The 17,055-nt window shown below is 36.0% G+C and overlaps 1 protein-coding gene across 2 annotated transcripts in view; it reads left to right on the top strand.

Moving 5' to 3' along the window:
• The window catches only part of LOC145674520 (retinol dehydrogenase 11-like), a 180,577-nt gene that overhangs the window by 123,855 nt on the left and 39,667 nt on the right, over positions 1–17,055 (top strand). For both annotated transcript variants that reach the window (XM_081744674.1, XM_081744675.1), the window contains exon 2: positions 12,482–12,613. In XM_081744674.1, coding sequence (XP_081600800.1) covers positions 12,482–12,613 — 132 coding nt within the window. The remainder of the gene's footprint in view (positions 1–12,481; positions 12,614–17,055) is intronic.

A 17,055-nucleotide genomic window follows, 5' to 3' on the forward strand; every position in this document is an offset into this window, starting at 1 on the left:
GCTGCGGACGGGTGTCGGTTGCCTCCGGCGGCCCGCCACTGTCGACGGCGGCAATCCCTCTTTCCAACCGCGACTTCCTGATGGGGAAAAACACTTAAAAAATTATAACACGAACAGTAACATTGTTCGAATTAAACGGTAACAATAATATTAACAAAAATATTAAACAACAACAACAAAGATAAGCAAAATAAAATTTAGCATCAATCCAACAACACTGTACTCTCAGGAATGTTCTCCGTATAGTGCGAGAAACCACATTGGCAAAATTGTGGTGTTGACAACCGGGACAATTTCGCGTTCTATTAGATTGTGAGATTGGTAGATCTAGGTCAAGCTTCACGACTACTTGCGAGCACTATAATAGATATAACTTGTTTGTACATTAGATTAACTATTTACTTGTAAACAGAGAGACAATGAACGGTTTGTACTATTGTTCTGCGTTTGTGTTAGTCGACGCAGTGTTTGTATTCCGTATTCGACCATCTGGATGTAAAATTTTTCATAGTTTCCCCCTCAGTCACACTGGATAAGCACAGAAATGAATTATTAAAATGGTGGCTTTATTCTATAATGTTCTCAATTTCGAGTGTACGAGTTCCAAATCAGAAATAAGGTCCCTTCATATTTGTTACTTTGTCAATGAAATTAAATATTTCAATTGTAAGTCCAAGTCTTCGACCAGCTGGGCTTAAAAAGAGGGTGATATGGGTGCCCGAAGGGGAGGGCAGGGTGGGGCCCGAGCCCCCCTGGCTCACAAAAATGTATTAAATTTCTGAAGATTTTCTTAATACAAATTAAAAAAAATGCCAAACGTAATATAGCAACCAGCGATTTGAGCCCCCTCTAGAAAACTTTCTTCGGGCATCCATGGAAGGTGACGATGAGAATGATGAGGAAACAGAAGAACTCCGAGGAAACCACGCACATGGCCTTTACCGAGCACAAAGCCCACTGTGCTCGATCTGAGATTAAACCAGGGATATCACGAACTAGAGATTAAGAATGTTATAGCAAACAGATAACACCAAAGAAGAGGTGATATGTTTTACTAAAGCATTGGATAAGATAAAGTATTGGTTAGTATTAACAGACAAACTTCGTCAATATAATGTAATTTGATTGAGCAGTTGCTCGAATCACTCTGCTTGAATGGTATTTAAAGTACGGAGTAACACAAACAGGCTGCAAACTTTATACAATCTGATTTTTCAAAGAATTGGTCCTTCCCTACAGAAAAAAACTTTTGAAATGAGTGACATTTCTCTTTTAGTAAGTTGGCAGCACTGAACGTTACACGATTTTCATCTGTTGTCTTTGTGGTTAGAATGGAGCGCCAAATAGCGCATGATCGTTATATGCTTTTTGTACGGGTAGGAATTCACAACATTCACCACATTTGTAAAAAGTTTTCACTATAATAACATGCTGTTCCGTCGTGAAGCACTCTATTCCTACTCGTACAGAAAACAGATGATGATCATGTGCTATTCAGCGCTTCATTCTAACCACAAAGACAACAGGTGAAAAAACGTGTAACGTTCAGTGCTGCCAACTTACTAAAACAGAAATGACTGACATTTCAAAAGTTACGTTTTTTATGGGACATCCTTCCCAGACAGCATGTTTGCTTGCCGCAAGCTTGCCTGTCGCTTTTATTTGATTTTATTTCGCTTTGGCTTATACACAAAAGCTTATTTCTGCTTAGCGCAAACTGTAGTGCGGGCAACCCACGCTTCACTTGCGAGACGCTTTTCTTTAGATTGAAGTAAAATGCCAGCGCGCGTTCCATTTTCAGTTGTTCTCAAAAACCACGTGACGCTGATCTCTTAACTTTCGGTGACAAGGTAGTGTCCGCGTTGTTAGTGTCTTGTTAGCATTCAGCTTGAATAAAGGACAAACTTAATTATTTTTTTAATTGTGCCGTCTAGTACTCTAGTCCTACGTACCTATAATGTCGCTCTTTATTTCCTCATATTTCGGTAACCATGAGGTTTAACGAATTGTAGTATTTATGTATAAAGCATAAATGTGAAGATAGATAGCAGCAGATTTGAGCCTACTTATTTCGCGAAAGAATACAGAACTGTTGCAGATATTTTAATACAAACTTCAAGTTTAACTTACAGTATAAACTTTATCTGAACGCTGTGTTTAAAGCATAAACATTTTTCTGTGTTTTTATATAAAAAGGTAGAAATTTCAAGTAGTCGCGGCTAATACAGCAACATATTAGATATTTGTAAGAAGCAAAGGGGCGTGGCTTGTCACAACTAAACCATAACTATTATGCTTATTTAGATGTTTTGCAGAAGCGGATCGGAGATTTGGATGTTTTCATGGTTGTGCATTTGCTTCAATAATTGGGCAGATGAGGGGATAATATATTTTAGCATAGATTTAGTCAGACTGTTAAATTGTACGGATTTCACACTGTTTTATCTACATTCGCTTACTGCAAGCTTCCATGTAACTTGTTTGGCGTATGTTTGTCTTTGCAATAAGCTTAATAAAGCTTGCCATTAATGAGAATACGCTTTTACTTGGCTTGCGTTTGAGATAATTTGAGTTGTGTTTAACTTGTGAAGACAAACTTGCCGCAAGCCTTGCCCAGATGTAACTAACTAGCTTGCCACAAGCTTGCAGCAAGCTAATTGGTTTGCATGGTATAGCTTGCGGCAAGCTAATTGACCTGTAACAGCAAGTTTGTGGCAACTTGCAGCAAGTTTAAATTGCTGTCTGGGTTTATTTATAAACGATCTTAAATGAGTAAAAGATAAACACGGTAAATTGATTTAATGTAATGATTATTTGAACTATTTTAAAGGAGTGAAGTCAATAAGTGATTGTAATGAAATTCCACAAGATATGAATGTATTAGCCACGTGTTATCAAACTATGTTACTAGATGTAAATTCTAATTTTATACAAGAAAAGTCTCAGTACGTCACGGTAACATTTATTAGTAAATACTCACACTAGTAGATGTCACAACTTGCGCTATCATTTGCATGCATGACACTAATAGAGGGCGCTAGCATCCAGACAATCTACCGATTTAAAACTATTGTGGCATGGCCCCGCATAGCGTAATCGCTAACGCTCTCGCTTTTTGTGCGAGCGGTCCCAGGTTCGAATGCCGGTGGGGACAATCGGTCGGAAAAGTGTAAAAAAACATTTTCAGGCCAGCCGTCCTGAATGAGGTTTTCCTGGGTTTTCCTCATTCACACCAGGCAAATGCCGGGATGGTACGTAACGTACAGGTCGGAGGCCAATTCCTTCCTTCCCCAGTCCTTTCGTCCTTTCCCTTTCCCCTGTTAGTGTCATCGCCGAGGGACGTCATCACTCATATTATATGAAGGGCTAGTATGGCCATTGTGCAGAAATTCCAGAACTCTAAACACTAATCCTAAAACTTTTGTGACACTTTAATTGCAACTTAAAAAAGAATATTAGATAAAATACATTGGTACGGCGTCCGTGATGCTTTGACTCATTCTGCAGCCCACTCTGCATTACCAGGGTAGCAGGCTGAGTTAATCCACTCCTCTACCGACTTCAACAGCTTGTCGCTGCAGTAGCCTTCCCTGACCTTAGTCAACTCAGACTCTGGGTGTTTTCAATTAATTTATAAGATCTGTATCTTCTTCAAAAGAACAATTAGCTTTCCCCGTTTCGTAATAAACTGAAGTACTAATTTCAAAATTCGAAAATGACAATGAAGTGGAACGAAATCTTTGAGTTTTACGTCCCACGATATGCCGATTAGGCTAAAGGAGACGGTGATGATGAGCAATGAATGAAATGAAGAAAGTGGGAAGAAGCGAGAGAACCCCGAGAAAACCCACGCACACGGTGTTTATCCACCACAAAGTTCACTTGACGGGGGCAGGGATCGAACCCGGGACCGCAAGCAGCAGAGGTGAACGCTCTACCACTGAGCACCCGCAGCCCCAATTTCAAAATTAGCTACGTAATATTGTACATTCGTACGCGTATTGTATTTGAAGTAACAATCACGTCTGAAAACTTCAGAGAGAGAGAAAAAAATGCTACATTAACTAAACTGAATATATAAATTATTTCTCATATTTACAATTGTTTGGAAATTTGATTTTACATTTTATCTAGTAATACTTCCGTTTTCTAACAATTTCATTAATAAATTTTATTTTCTCTACCGATTACTTTCCAGAAAGCGGGAAAAAAAGTTTTAACAACTACGGTGTAACTTTATCAACACAGGGATATAAATTTGCCTCTTAGCTTATAATGACAATTACACAAACTTACATTAAGGGTAGTTTAAGGAAACAAGTTGCCACTTAACAAGCTTATTGTAGATCTATGATGTAGAAACATGAAATAAAATTAATTTTTCTGTTTAAAGTTTCTCGGTTATGCTCTTTAAGATGATGATTAGGAATGATTGAAGCAAGAATTGGTGGAATGAGAATGCGGGAGTAACCCCTAAAAATTCACAGACGCGACGTTGTTCATCACAAACTTACTCGGACGTGGATCGAACCAGGGACTCGAGAGTTAAACGCTGTACCACTAAACCACCGGCACCCCACGCCCACCTATGATGCAAGCTTATTTCAAGCTTGTAGTATGAAAATTACTCTTTTGGTTAGCATTTCTCATCATTTTACTCCATAAAGAAATTATCTTCTTTTTGAATCAAAAGATCCAATATGGTCAGTCAAAAATTTTCTTGTATGCCTTATATCTGGAGAACTATATATAGCGTAGCCAAATCCAAACTATCGCTTAACACAGTATGATATGATTATTCCATAAAAAATACTAAAACTTGATTTAAGGTCCGTTCGAAAATTGTGTGGCCCCTGATTCAAAAACTAATTACTGGTCCGATTGTAATATCCTGATACATTTTTTTTATCATACCTAAACTTCATAGTCGAGATTGCACTATTTTTATCCGTTTTTTCTTGTATCATTCCTAAAATTCTTGTTAGTGTATCTTGAATCAATTATTTTTAACAGATTTATTATTATTATTATTATTATTATTATTATTATTATTATTATTATTATTATCATCATCATCATCATTATTATTATTATTATTATTATTATTATTATTATTATTATTAATGTGTTTTAGCTAATGCCTTCTGCATTTGACAAAACAATTGCTTATTATTGCAATTTAAACTTTTAGTTCTAACTCCACCAGGAACCAGCTCATCGTGGTTTAACTTTAGAATAACCAATATCTATAATAATAATAATACTGTTGGGAGGTATACTAATGTCCAAAATTATTGTCTCATGTCTATAAATGTGTTGTTGTTGGAATATAATTTGATAACGAATTCGTCCGATATTTCTTACAATATTAGTATGTGTATAATTGGCAAATACATGTTAGTGGCAAATTTCATGTCAAAAGAGCAGTAAATAAGAACAATAAAACAAAAATAAAACTTTCTTGTTCATTTAGCAATATTTTGTTTTATTCATTATAATTTTCGTATTTACAATTCTTTTTCCTATGAAATTTACCACAAGTATACACTTCTCGATTATACACATAGTGTCAGTATTAAAATTACCCTGCAAAATCATTATCAAATTATGTTCTTACAAGAAGACAAGTATAGGTATGCGATATGAGTGCACGTAAGTTCTGGAATTTCAATATATGCAACAGAATATAGGACATTTGGTACATTTGTTCTCCCTACGCCTTTTTCATATTGAATATGATTTCTTTCAGTTTTTAGTGGGGTTTACGGACCCTTTGGGTACTTTTTTACTAAATTACTTTCCATCTGAAGTAGCCCGGCCTCTGGATATTTCATGTTAGAATTTAACTGCAAAATTTGGTAAATATTGGTAAAGTTGGTAATTTTTTTAGAACAAGAATTTTAGGAATTATCCCAAAAAATGGATTAAAAGATTGCGATCTTGGCCAAGAATTTTAGGAATGATCAAAAGATGCATTAAAAGATTGTGATCTTGGCCAATAATTAGTTTTTAGATCAGGGGTCACAAACTTTTTGAACGACCTTAAATCAAGATTGCGTATTTTCTACGGAATCAGCACATCATATTGAGTTAAGTGATAGTTTGGGATTGGCTACACTATATGTAATTCTCCAGATATAAGGCCCACAAGAAAACTTTTGCCTGAAATATATTGGATCTTTTGATCCAAAAATCTATCTATATATATAAAAGAGAACGTACAAAATCCTTTGTCCGCTCATCACGCTAATACGGCTGAACCAATTTCTTTCATTTTTGGGGGGTTATTAGGATTTGGACCCTAGATGGTTTTTATCATATCACTTTAATTTTTAATTACCAGTGTCTTGAGATAATTGACCATTCAAGTGTCCATAACGTACAAATCCTTTGTTATTAGTTCATCATAGGTAAAAATAAACATATTTATATGCAACCCGCATGACCGTGTCACTCGGCGGGTTAACATAAATGACAGGCGATATACAGCGGAAAATAGCTTGAATCTTCTGTTTAAAATTTTTTAATTGATTTGCTTATTTTTACAGACACTTTTACAATATGCCAGCACCGGGATGACCGCAGAGAAGCGGGGCGGGTTAACATAAATGACAGGCGATATAATGTTAAGATTTACTGCAATCTTCTATGGTTTTTATCATATCACTTGAAAGCGAAAAAGTAAAAATTATCTAAGTAACAAAGTTTATTGCGTTCCGGGGTGACCGCAGCGAAGCGGGGTGAACGCTGCTAGTAAATAAATAAATAAAACTTTACTTTCTTTACAGTTTGTTTCATACACCTTCTTCGTACGTTCTTTGATACTTGACATCAAAGTATTATGTTCAAAGTTAGTGGCAACCTTTTACAAAAGAAATACATTACTTTCGCGTGCAATAATGTCATGTATTACACAGGTCTCATAGAATTAACAAGATAAACGAACCGTGAAAAGAAAATGAACAAGTCGTATGACGTTGATTAATGCTTCCGATAATGATCAAGGTACATCAAATTGCCAACTACGAACAGCGTGATAATATTTTTATTACCATCTTTGGTAATATGTATCTATTAAGCTTAATGATACTGTCTTACTTAAGACTACAAAAACTGAAGACATTCTGAGACCGAGTGGCAAATATTGACTTATTCTATGTTTTAGTACCTCCTTCTTACATAAATACTGTAGTCACCACTCTCTCGCTACCTTCATATTTTAGTAATTTAAGTGTAGATTTATATTTTAATAATTCAAAAAAAAGTATCTAAGCAAGGGCGTGTGTTATTTTGTAGGATCCATTAAGAGGACCCAGATTGATTACCGGCTTTTCATTTCTTTTAAAAAAAATCTATATAATGCCCAAATTTCTCTTGAACTTTTGAATCCGGAAGGATTCCTTCCTGTTTTGCCTATTCCTGTTTCGCCTACTAGCCTCTTGCAATATTTATCAAATCTCTTCGTTATCAGGATTGTAGGTGAAACAGGAATTCCTGTTTTGCCTATTCTTGTTTCGCCTACTGTTAAGACAAAAGAAATTGTTGAGTTGAGGATTTTTCTTCGGAATTGTAGCTTTATATGAATCCAGGATACTGATTTAATACGTCACCAAAAGAAAATAAAAAACGTTTTAGCCTGAAATAAAACTAAGTGAATAGGGTTAAAAGAAATGAAAAATAGAGAAGAGCTATGCCATTGTACATGTTCATTTATTTGTACTTTTTTTTCTGTCATACACTCATAACCAGTTTTCTAAGTGTATGCAATAAGATATAGCATCAACGTAGTCCATTAAACCTTTAGCTCTAGATTTTAATTTCTCATTCAAAGGATTAATTCTCTGATCTAAGAGTTTGTACTTCAATTTCGAGGGAATACACGGTGGCTCCGTGGTACAGGCGCTTATCTCTGGTGGGTGGGGTCATTGGTTCGATCCACAGCCAAGTAAGTTTATGGTGGACAACATCGTGCCCATGGGTTTTTGTGGGGTACTCCCGTTTCCTTCCACTTTCTCATTCCACCAATTATTCTATCATCATTTTCTTCCTTTAATCATTGTCTCCCTTAACCTAAAGGGCATAGTCGTGGGACGTTAAACTGAAATATTTTATTTATACTTCAATTTCTGCACTTTTGGCCCGTTCGTTACCTCCAGCAAGAACATTAGACTTTCATTCTTCCGTTGTCCTTCCTTTAATGACTCCAACAATGTAAATATATTGGGATGATCATGAGACAATTTTCTATTCAGTTTTGAATGCCATCCCTCAACACTATTAGTCGTTCCTGCCGCTTCGCTGTCGAAGTGATTCCACAATACTCTAAAACAAAATAAATAACGAAATAATTACAACAGTGCAAAAAAGATATATTTGAATTATCTTGTAACTCTATAACAGAAACTTAAAATAACTAAGATGAAATGGAAAGTCTGTCCTTGTCTGTTTATACCTATCACGATTAAATGTTGGCAAAGCAGCAGCCACTTTTTCACTTAATTCGGATTGAGCAATTACCTCCCTATAACGTAATTTAAGTAGATAAACTTCAATTAATATATAGTTTACATTTGTATGAAGTTACCTTTTAAATATTATAACTTTTTTATGTGACGTTTGTTAATATTTCATACAATACAATAAAAACCAGTTGAGAATGCTCCAAGAGCATTGTTAGAACGAACTTTAAAAAGAATGGCGAGATGGATCGAGAGGGTTAAATGTGATCGTTCCTAGATGTAAAAGTAAATCTTTCTATCCGCACTTTGTTCGGTTTCTCGCAAAATATCATCTCTCCATGACTTACAGTTTCCGAGATATGGCTCCTTAAATCTAATGAAATTCGAACTTTTTTGGCCAATATAAGGTGAACGGTAGCCAGTTGGCCAGTAGCCACCGGTTACTATTTGGTACCAGAATATTTACCACCCTTATTAGGTATTGATCAACACTAATATGATCTCTCTATAGCTTATGGTTCCAGAGATATGGCTCCTTAAATATCTGGAAATCAGCTATAGTTTGGCCAATATGACGAGAACCGTAATTCATAGAGAGATTAATCAATACCTAAGATGATGCTAAACATTTTGGTACCGATATTAATTGGTGGCGACTAGTTGTATAATGGCCACCGGTTACTATTTGGTACCAAATTTCACCATTCTCTTAGGTATTGATCAACACTAATATCATCTCTCTACGACTTACGGTTCCCGAGATCTCTCTTTAAATCTCTGGAAGTCGGCCATTTTTTGGCCAATATTTCGGGAATATTAAGAGTGACTCAAAAATAATAATAATAATAATAATAATCACTTTCTGTAATAGTGTTTTACGCTGTAGCTAATGCAGGGTTCAAAACTGAGAAATCGCAAATAACAGACAGACGGACAGACAGACATAGAGAATTCAGTAACGAAATTTTTACGTTCGTTGATTAGTGAGAAGGGTGACTATGACATTTTCTTCACTCTTCTGCTTGGCGATTAAACTATTCGTTGGTGAAATCTGACAAACCAACTGTGTGCTTATTATGCTACGAAAGTCTGTGGTTGGCACCGCAAAAGTAACAACGCCCGCCGTGAAATTAAGTTAAAAAAGAAAACAGTAAATGCCACTGTGTTATACCTTACAACAAAGAAATGAAAGTACCTGTAAATCTTTGGAAGTGGTTGAATTTTATCCTCGATTACCCTATTCCTCATTTTATCCACTAAACGTCTTGCTTTAATTGACATTCTTTGCGGCTCATAGGGGAGACCTACGAATGTAGGGGAGACCGGGGCACATTTGCCAACATTTTTTAATTGCATGTGTGGTATTTTGTCTGAAACCCATTTAGAGGTAAACAGCATATCATTATATTTCTTATGCCTTTATGAACGAAGTGGAACAGGTATTTTTTTCACAAAAAGAATATTGAGTTTCATTAACAATGGTTAAGTGTGATCATGTGACGTTGGAAAATGTGCCCCGTATGTGGGGCAAGTTGGCAAATCCACTAAAACCATACAGGGGCAAGTGCTCCAACTACTTCACATACTAAGACAGGTAATAAATCGTTGCTTTTAATGTACCTTTTATTTATTGCTTAAACAGTATACAGAAGTGGGGTTATGGTAGTCCTAATCAACAAGTTAACAAAAGTCATCATTGTCTGAATCACAATGAACGCAAGCAAAAAATACATCTCCCTTTGTACAGTTTTCGTGTTTCCCGTTGTTGCATTTTGTGCACCTCACCCACTTTGCCTGAGAGTTGGGGAAAGGTTCAAAGCAATAAGTGCATAAACAATCTTCATCATGTTCACATCACTCGAATTAAGATTTCTTACACAATAGACTATGTGGTCAATGGCAAGTACGTATTCAGTAATTTTTGGGTGGAAGGGACAGAGCCACAGCAGCTTCGATATTTCGAGGGGGTTGTTCGAACGTCATTTTTGCAAAAAAAAAAAAAAAAAAAGTGTCATCACAGAAAAATCTTTGCTTTCTTACAGCCCGCCTGGCTGCGTGTCTGGTCAAGGGCTACGTATTCTGTACCATACATTGTTATTTCGAAGATTTGTTTACAGAGTAAGCCCTACATGCATTTGTTATAGTCCTACTAAAATTAGAGATACTGACTAAGACCGAAAAAATATTGGAATACGTGCCTCGTATGTTGTTGGAAAACCTGCCCCATCGCCATTTTTGAACTTTAACATATCCTTGACGAGCAATGGTGTATATTATTTGCAAAACAAACACATCATTACGTAAAGGAAGAACAAAAACTTTAGTACATGCAATGTCAAAGCAGTACGTTTAACACTAGTACATTTATTTTAAGTTTTAATGCAGACATGCTACTTTACTCATTTTCGAAAAAAAAAAGACTTCACTAGATCTCCTGCCTACGTCAACACAGCTACTCAACTGAAACTTGCGTACATGGCGTGCCAAGCATTGCTGCTTCAGCCAGTCCACCCGCAGGAGCGATCTACCGGATTCTTTGAGAACTAAAGCCAGTTGGATAACGTGCACCTATAGAAAACGTGCCCCGGTCTCCCCTATACCTAACGATTTTGTGGGCTCATCTTCAAGAAGAACAACAGTAGGTTTGCATCCAAGTGTATATTTCATATAAGTCTTCTCACCATTACGCCTAGTAATTCGATATATATAACCTTCATATTCAAACAGCTTGCCTCCACGCTTAGTGTTAACGAAGTTCGACATATATGTGAGGATGAAGGCACTTGTTACAAAAAATGATCTCACAGAACACTCATAAGACAGTTGTATCTTTAATTTAAAAAAAATATATATATGCGGTATGGGCTCAGGAAAAAAAAACTTTGAAATTTCTTAGCTTCCACATTTATATGACACACGCAAAGTTCAACACAAGACTAACACACACGTTATACAGTATATTCGCAGTGGCTCATTAAACGTTTCGATTTAAAAGTAGACATATTAGGAGGTTATCCTTTGTTCTCTCCCCAATGGAACGCCAATCAGAGCGCAATATTTGTTTCTATTAGCTAGGATGATTTTTGGTAAAAGTGAAAGTACGTATCCCCATTTTTTCGTTCGTATTGTAATTGTTTTCAAAATCGCTACTCTTGATGCATTTGTAATATTAAATTATTTTACTAAATAACTGAATCCCCATTAAAAACAAAATTTCCAAGAAAAATCCAAACTCAAAAATATCCTTTCGTCTTAGTAGTCGAAACAGGAATCTCTGTTTCGCCTACACTGTTGATAACATAGAAATCTTGATAAATATTGCTATGAGGTTAGTAGGTGGAACAAAAATAGGCGAAACAGAAAAACACCTCCGGAAGTTATGTGGGTCGTTCAGACAACAGGTCAAACAAGTTTGTGATGAAAATGTTCCGTGATTTTTCTAGGGGTACTCCCTTTTTCTTCCACGTTCTCATTCCACCAATTCGTCCATCATCATTGACTTGTCTTAGTCGTCCGCCTCCCTTAGACGAACAGATATAATCGTGGTACGTTAAACTGAAGGATTTCATTTAATTTTCATTTCGGTGCCTATAGCCAATTCCTAATAGTTTTGTTACCTATTTTGGTTATTTTAGATTTTATAAATCCAGTTTTTACATAGATTTCAATCTTACACTTCAAATATTACATATAGTGGCAAGTTACACAAGATTTTAAATCATTATTTAAAGATTATAATATTCAATTTATTAAGTTTATTTTCATTTAGAATATTATATAATGGATTATTTATATCTGATGTTTTAAAACTAACATGCCTACAAATGTGAGATACGTTATTCCGGAAACCTTTCAAATTCTCCTCGTATATATTGCAGTTTCTCAAACACCTGGATGTTCTTAACAAAGGTCTCAAGAATATAAAATTTGGATTCTCAGCATGTTGTGCTAGTGGTTTTCATGTATTTAAAAAAAATCATGGATTTTCTAATTGTAAACTCTTTTTATTTATTTTTTTAAAGAACTTCCACGTAAGATGTTCTTCTGGGGTAGCCAATGGAGTTCCGATGCCCGTTTGGATGGAAAGACAACTATAATCACAGGAGCTAACTCAGGCATCGGGAAAGAGACGGCCCTTGACTTTGCCAAAAGGGGTGAGTGCAAATATATTATTTACGTAATTGAAGGATCCTGAGATAAATCTTATAACCGCCATTTGGAATAACAGAAGAGAATGTGGCACGTGTAGTGCCACAGCCTTATCTATGTTCCAGCCTTCTCTATGGTACATATATAGAAGGCTGTGGTAGTGTACAGGTACAAGAAAATAAAGTTCACTTTTGGTCATTTGGATTCTATTTTTATCTCTAAGGTATCGATAGGAAGCCCATTTCAAGAGCTTAAAATATCCATCTTCTCATATCTCACCAAAGACACATGCGCTAGCCACTAGACCAACGGAGCGGCCCAGGCCTTTGAAGAAATTTGAAAATTGCAAATTAAATTAAATGCTCAATACTAATGAGAGCAAGGAGATTTAGATGTGACCTTTGAAAATATATTTCGTGACTCATTCACTATTCAGGCATGTTTGCTTTCACAGAGTAGCATTTACAAAGTGTAATTCTAGCATTGTTGATTTTAAACTGATCCCTTTGTAGCCAATTTTAAGCACGTCAACAAATAAACGGAATAATCACTATTATTGAAGCGAGCGAGCGAAGCTCCTTTTTACTCGACTTAGGCCTTCTGTTATCCAGAGACTCCTCCAAGATGCCTGACCTACCTTTAATCAAATTTGATATGATGATTCGAGAGCCCGTGCTGGGTGTCATAATGGATTGCATGTCCTGATTGGACATACTATTGAGGAATAATCATCTTAAAACTAGATCTCTGAGATGCCTTAATCGTTCACCAAATTAGACATGGTAATTTGAGAGCACGCGCAGAGTATCGTAAGGGATAGCATGCCCAGATCGGACATGCTTTGAGGAATAATCGCCGAAAAAATAGATGCCCATAGACTTAAAATAAGAAGAGCAATTGGCGGGCGAATTCTTATTGCAAACAATAGGAAATAGAAAATGAAATGAAATCCTTAAGTTTTACGTCCCACGGTTATGCCGGTTAAGCTAAAGGAGACGGTGATGATGAGATATGAGTGAAATGGTGAAATGAAGAAAGTGGGATGAAACGGGAGAACCTCGAGAAAACCCACGAGAACGATGTTTGTCCACCACAAAGTCCACACGGCACGAGCTGGGATCGAACCAGGGACCCCAAGAACCGGAGGTGAACGCTCTACCACTCTAACGCTCTCCCCCTATGGGAAATAGAATTTTAAGCATTAGAAATAGGGTGAAGCCCTTTTCGTTTTGTTTTGAGAACACTTTTTTTTTAGAGCGAAGCTCGAGAGTGCATGCTGAGTGCCCCTAGGGGTTGCATGTCCCCATTGGACATGTTATTGAGGAATAATCACTAAAAAACGAGAATAATCAATAAAAGTAGATTATTTCCATCCAAATTTGTAATTATTGCATACCTACTTATATTATTGCTTTAAATTTTCAATCTGAAGCAGTCTCACAGTCAAGATGGGCTAGCAGACAAGGTCCCACCTAAATTTTTGTTGCCCCCTCAAACCGCAGTTACTCATTATGTTGTAGATTAATACAAAAAAAAATACAATTTATGTATTTCTTAGATATAATTTATTTTAAACTCAGTTTAATCCCTCCCGCCAAGTGAACTTTGTGGTGGACAAACACCGTGCTCGTGGGTTTTCTCGGGGTTCTCCCGTTTCCTCCCACTATCTTCCTTCCACCATTTCACTCATCTCTCATCATCACCGTCTCCTTTAGCCTAACCGGCATAACCGTGGGACGTAAAACTTAAAGATTTCATTTCATTTTTTCAGTTTAATCCCTTTAAGAAAATACGAGATGAAATGTAGGAAATAGCTAGAAACGAGTGATAGATAGGTAGAATACACATTGATTTAGCGATACTTTTACTTAAATTTATTGGTAACTCCTCTACGTCATCATAGAGAAAATGTAGCGAGTGGATGGATCGAAGAACAGAAATTATAATAATCTGAATGGCATGAAACACATGCGTAATTAGAAAAGGCTGAAGACAGAAAAGATACAAAACAAATACCAAAACCCGAGAATTGTGACTGAAAGTGAGGCGTTCTTCTGGTGACTAGGTAGTCAATTATAAATTAATAAATGAAAGTTGTATCTATAATTCAGTGAAGCGATAGGGAAGTTACTATTAGGTTCTATAAAAGGTATTATGCTTATGGAGATCAAAATTGGGGATATAATTATTGCTGTCTGAAAATAACGTTATAAAACCATTTTCTTCGGTGGTCTTCAGCCATTTTTCCGGCAACAACACAATCCGTCGCTATAGAACTTTTCAGGTTTCTGATTTTGTTTTCTTAATATTATACTATGTCATACTTGGTTTTCACAGGCCTCTTTCGCAACTACTTTAACACCATCCATGGAGTTCTGCAAAGACTGAAACAAATAATAGTCTAACTGTTCCTAGTCTGTTGTATATGATCGATGGATTAAAATGTCCCAGGAGAGCTCTTTCAATCTTTGACGGGTCGTTAAAATATATGCTGTCTGGCGTTGTCGTTGTGGTATACGACAACGTTTCTGTTGAACACTTGCAGCCTATTCTACTTTTGATATTATATCACTATTTTTCTTGTAATGAGTCGTTCATTGCAAAGAGGATATTGAACATCGATATTTGTAGAACGAAAGCTACTGGGCCACCTTTTCGCTGTTACTCTCGATAACATACCTTGCCCAAAAACAGCACAAATTTCTTCAGAAGTCTGCGTAGCATTTACGACTTTACTGAAATAATATTGGAAAATGTAGAGCAATTTTGTGGAAAGTTCACCCATGTTCCCTCACGCTTACTTTGCGCAGGTTAAAGAAAATAAAATTTAATTATGTTCATCAGTGGGAACAAAATTGTGTCAAAAGAGAAACTGAAAAGTGTGATAAAGCAATTTTATAGTTTCTTTTCGTTACTAAAACGGTGAACTGCTTGCAACATACATCAATAAATAGAATTTCCTTACAGGAAGCCTCTCAAACTCCCAATAGAAATTTTAGGCTTTGTACATGTATAATGAATGGGTTAATAAATGTTTTTGAGATATCCATTATTATTATTATTATTATTATTATTATTATTATTATTATTATTATTATTACTATTATTATTATTATTATTATTATTAGTAGTAGTAGTAGTAGTAGTAGTAGTAGTAGTAGTAGTAGTAGTAGTAGTAGTGGAGATATAAAGTGAATATACCGTAGGGATGGTATCGAGACGAGACGAGACGAGACTTTGTACAGTCTCGGTCTCGTCTCGGTTGATAAATAACGGTCTCGGTCTCGGTCTCGTCTCGAGTAAAAAATCACCGTCTCGGTCTCGGTCTCGTCTCGGTCAACAGATGCTTGTCTCGATCTCGGTCTCGGTCTCGAGTACCAAGTCTCGATCTCGTCTCGAAAGTCTCGAAAGTCTCGAAATAAATAGTGTGAAATTAAAATAGTGAAAGTATTATTCTCGTATAGTCTGTCGTTTCCGGTTATTTTTTCCTTTCACTTTGACTTAGAATTATGGTAACGGTGTACCTCTTCATAGCTAATTTGCTAGTGCTAATGCTTTCCATGTGTGTATTCAGTGGGTATATCACCCTAAAACCCTAATATTAACCCATATTTCACTTTCAGCAATAGACTTTGTCTCATATGGCCTCAGAACTGCCTATACAATTAAACTCTATTAAATTAACTCCAGTACTATACAGTAGTTTATTTCCTTCCTTTGAATCAGGATTGTTCAATACTTCCTAACGGATAACGCAACACATAGCAGCACGAATATAGGTCTATTAAATCGTACCGAAATTGAAATTTTACAATTTTTCATTTATTATTTAATACATTCTGTATTGACTGTCATTTTAAAAACAGAATATAACGTTCATTATCTTAACAAATAGGGTAAATTATTACTACAATATACGTATCTTGTTTCAAATTGATGAAATGCTTTATTACCGTTTCACATCTCCGCGTTTAATTGACACTTTATAACACGAAACGTCCTGAACCTTATGGTGGGAGCTACTACACTCATCTTTGCTATGTGAGGTCTCGAATTGGATCACAAAACAAGTTAGATTCGAAGTCCAATGTTTCGCATAGTTCGCGTCTCATTTTAAGTGCATTCTGTTTCTTATACAAGTTCATGAGGTCGTAATGCATTACGTAAGCACATATCCAGTGCCGTAGCATAGATTAATCTTATTCCTGAGCTTTCAACGGTGCATGTAATCTTTATTCGAGGAAACTAATCGTGCGTTCATTACGTTGAAATCTTACATTGATTGAAAATTACTTGTGAAACTTGAACATACATATAAGTATATAGGTAATTCGAGTTATCTGTATCTATTTTTTCTCATTCGCCAAAACAAGTGATTCTTAACTTTCTAGTTTTCTTTTGTATTAACTTTCGTAGTTTTGCTGCAACATGATGGATTGAATAGTCA

The sequence above is a fragment of the Thermobia domestica genome, chromosome 17 (genome assembly GCF_964235325.1).
Source record: "Thermobia domestica chromosome 17, izTheDome1.hap1.1, whole genome shotgun sequence".
NCBI classification, from domain to species: Eukaryota; Metazoa; Arthropoda; class Insecta; order Zygentoma; family Lepismatidae; genus Thermobia; species Thermobia domestica.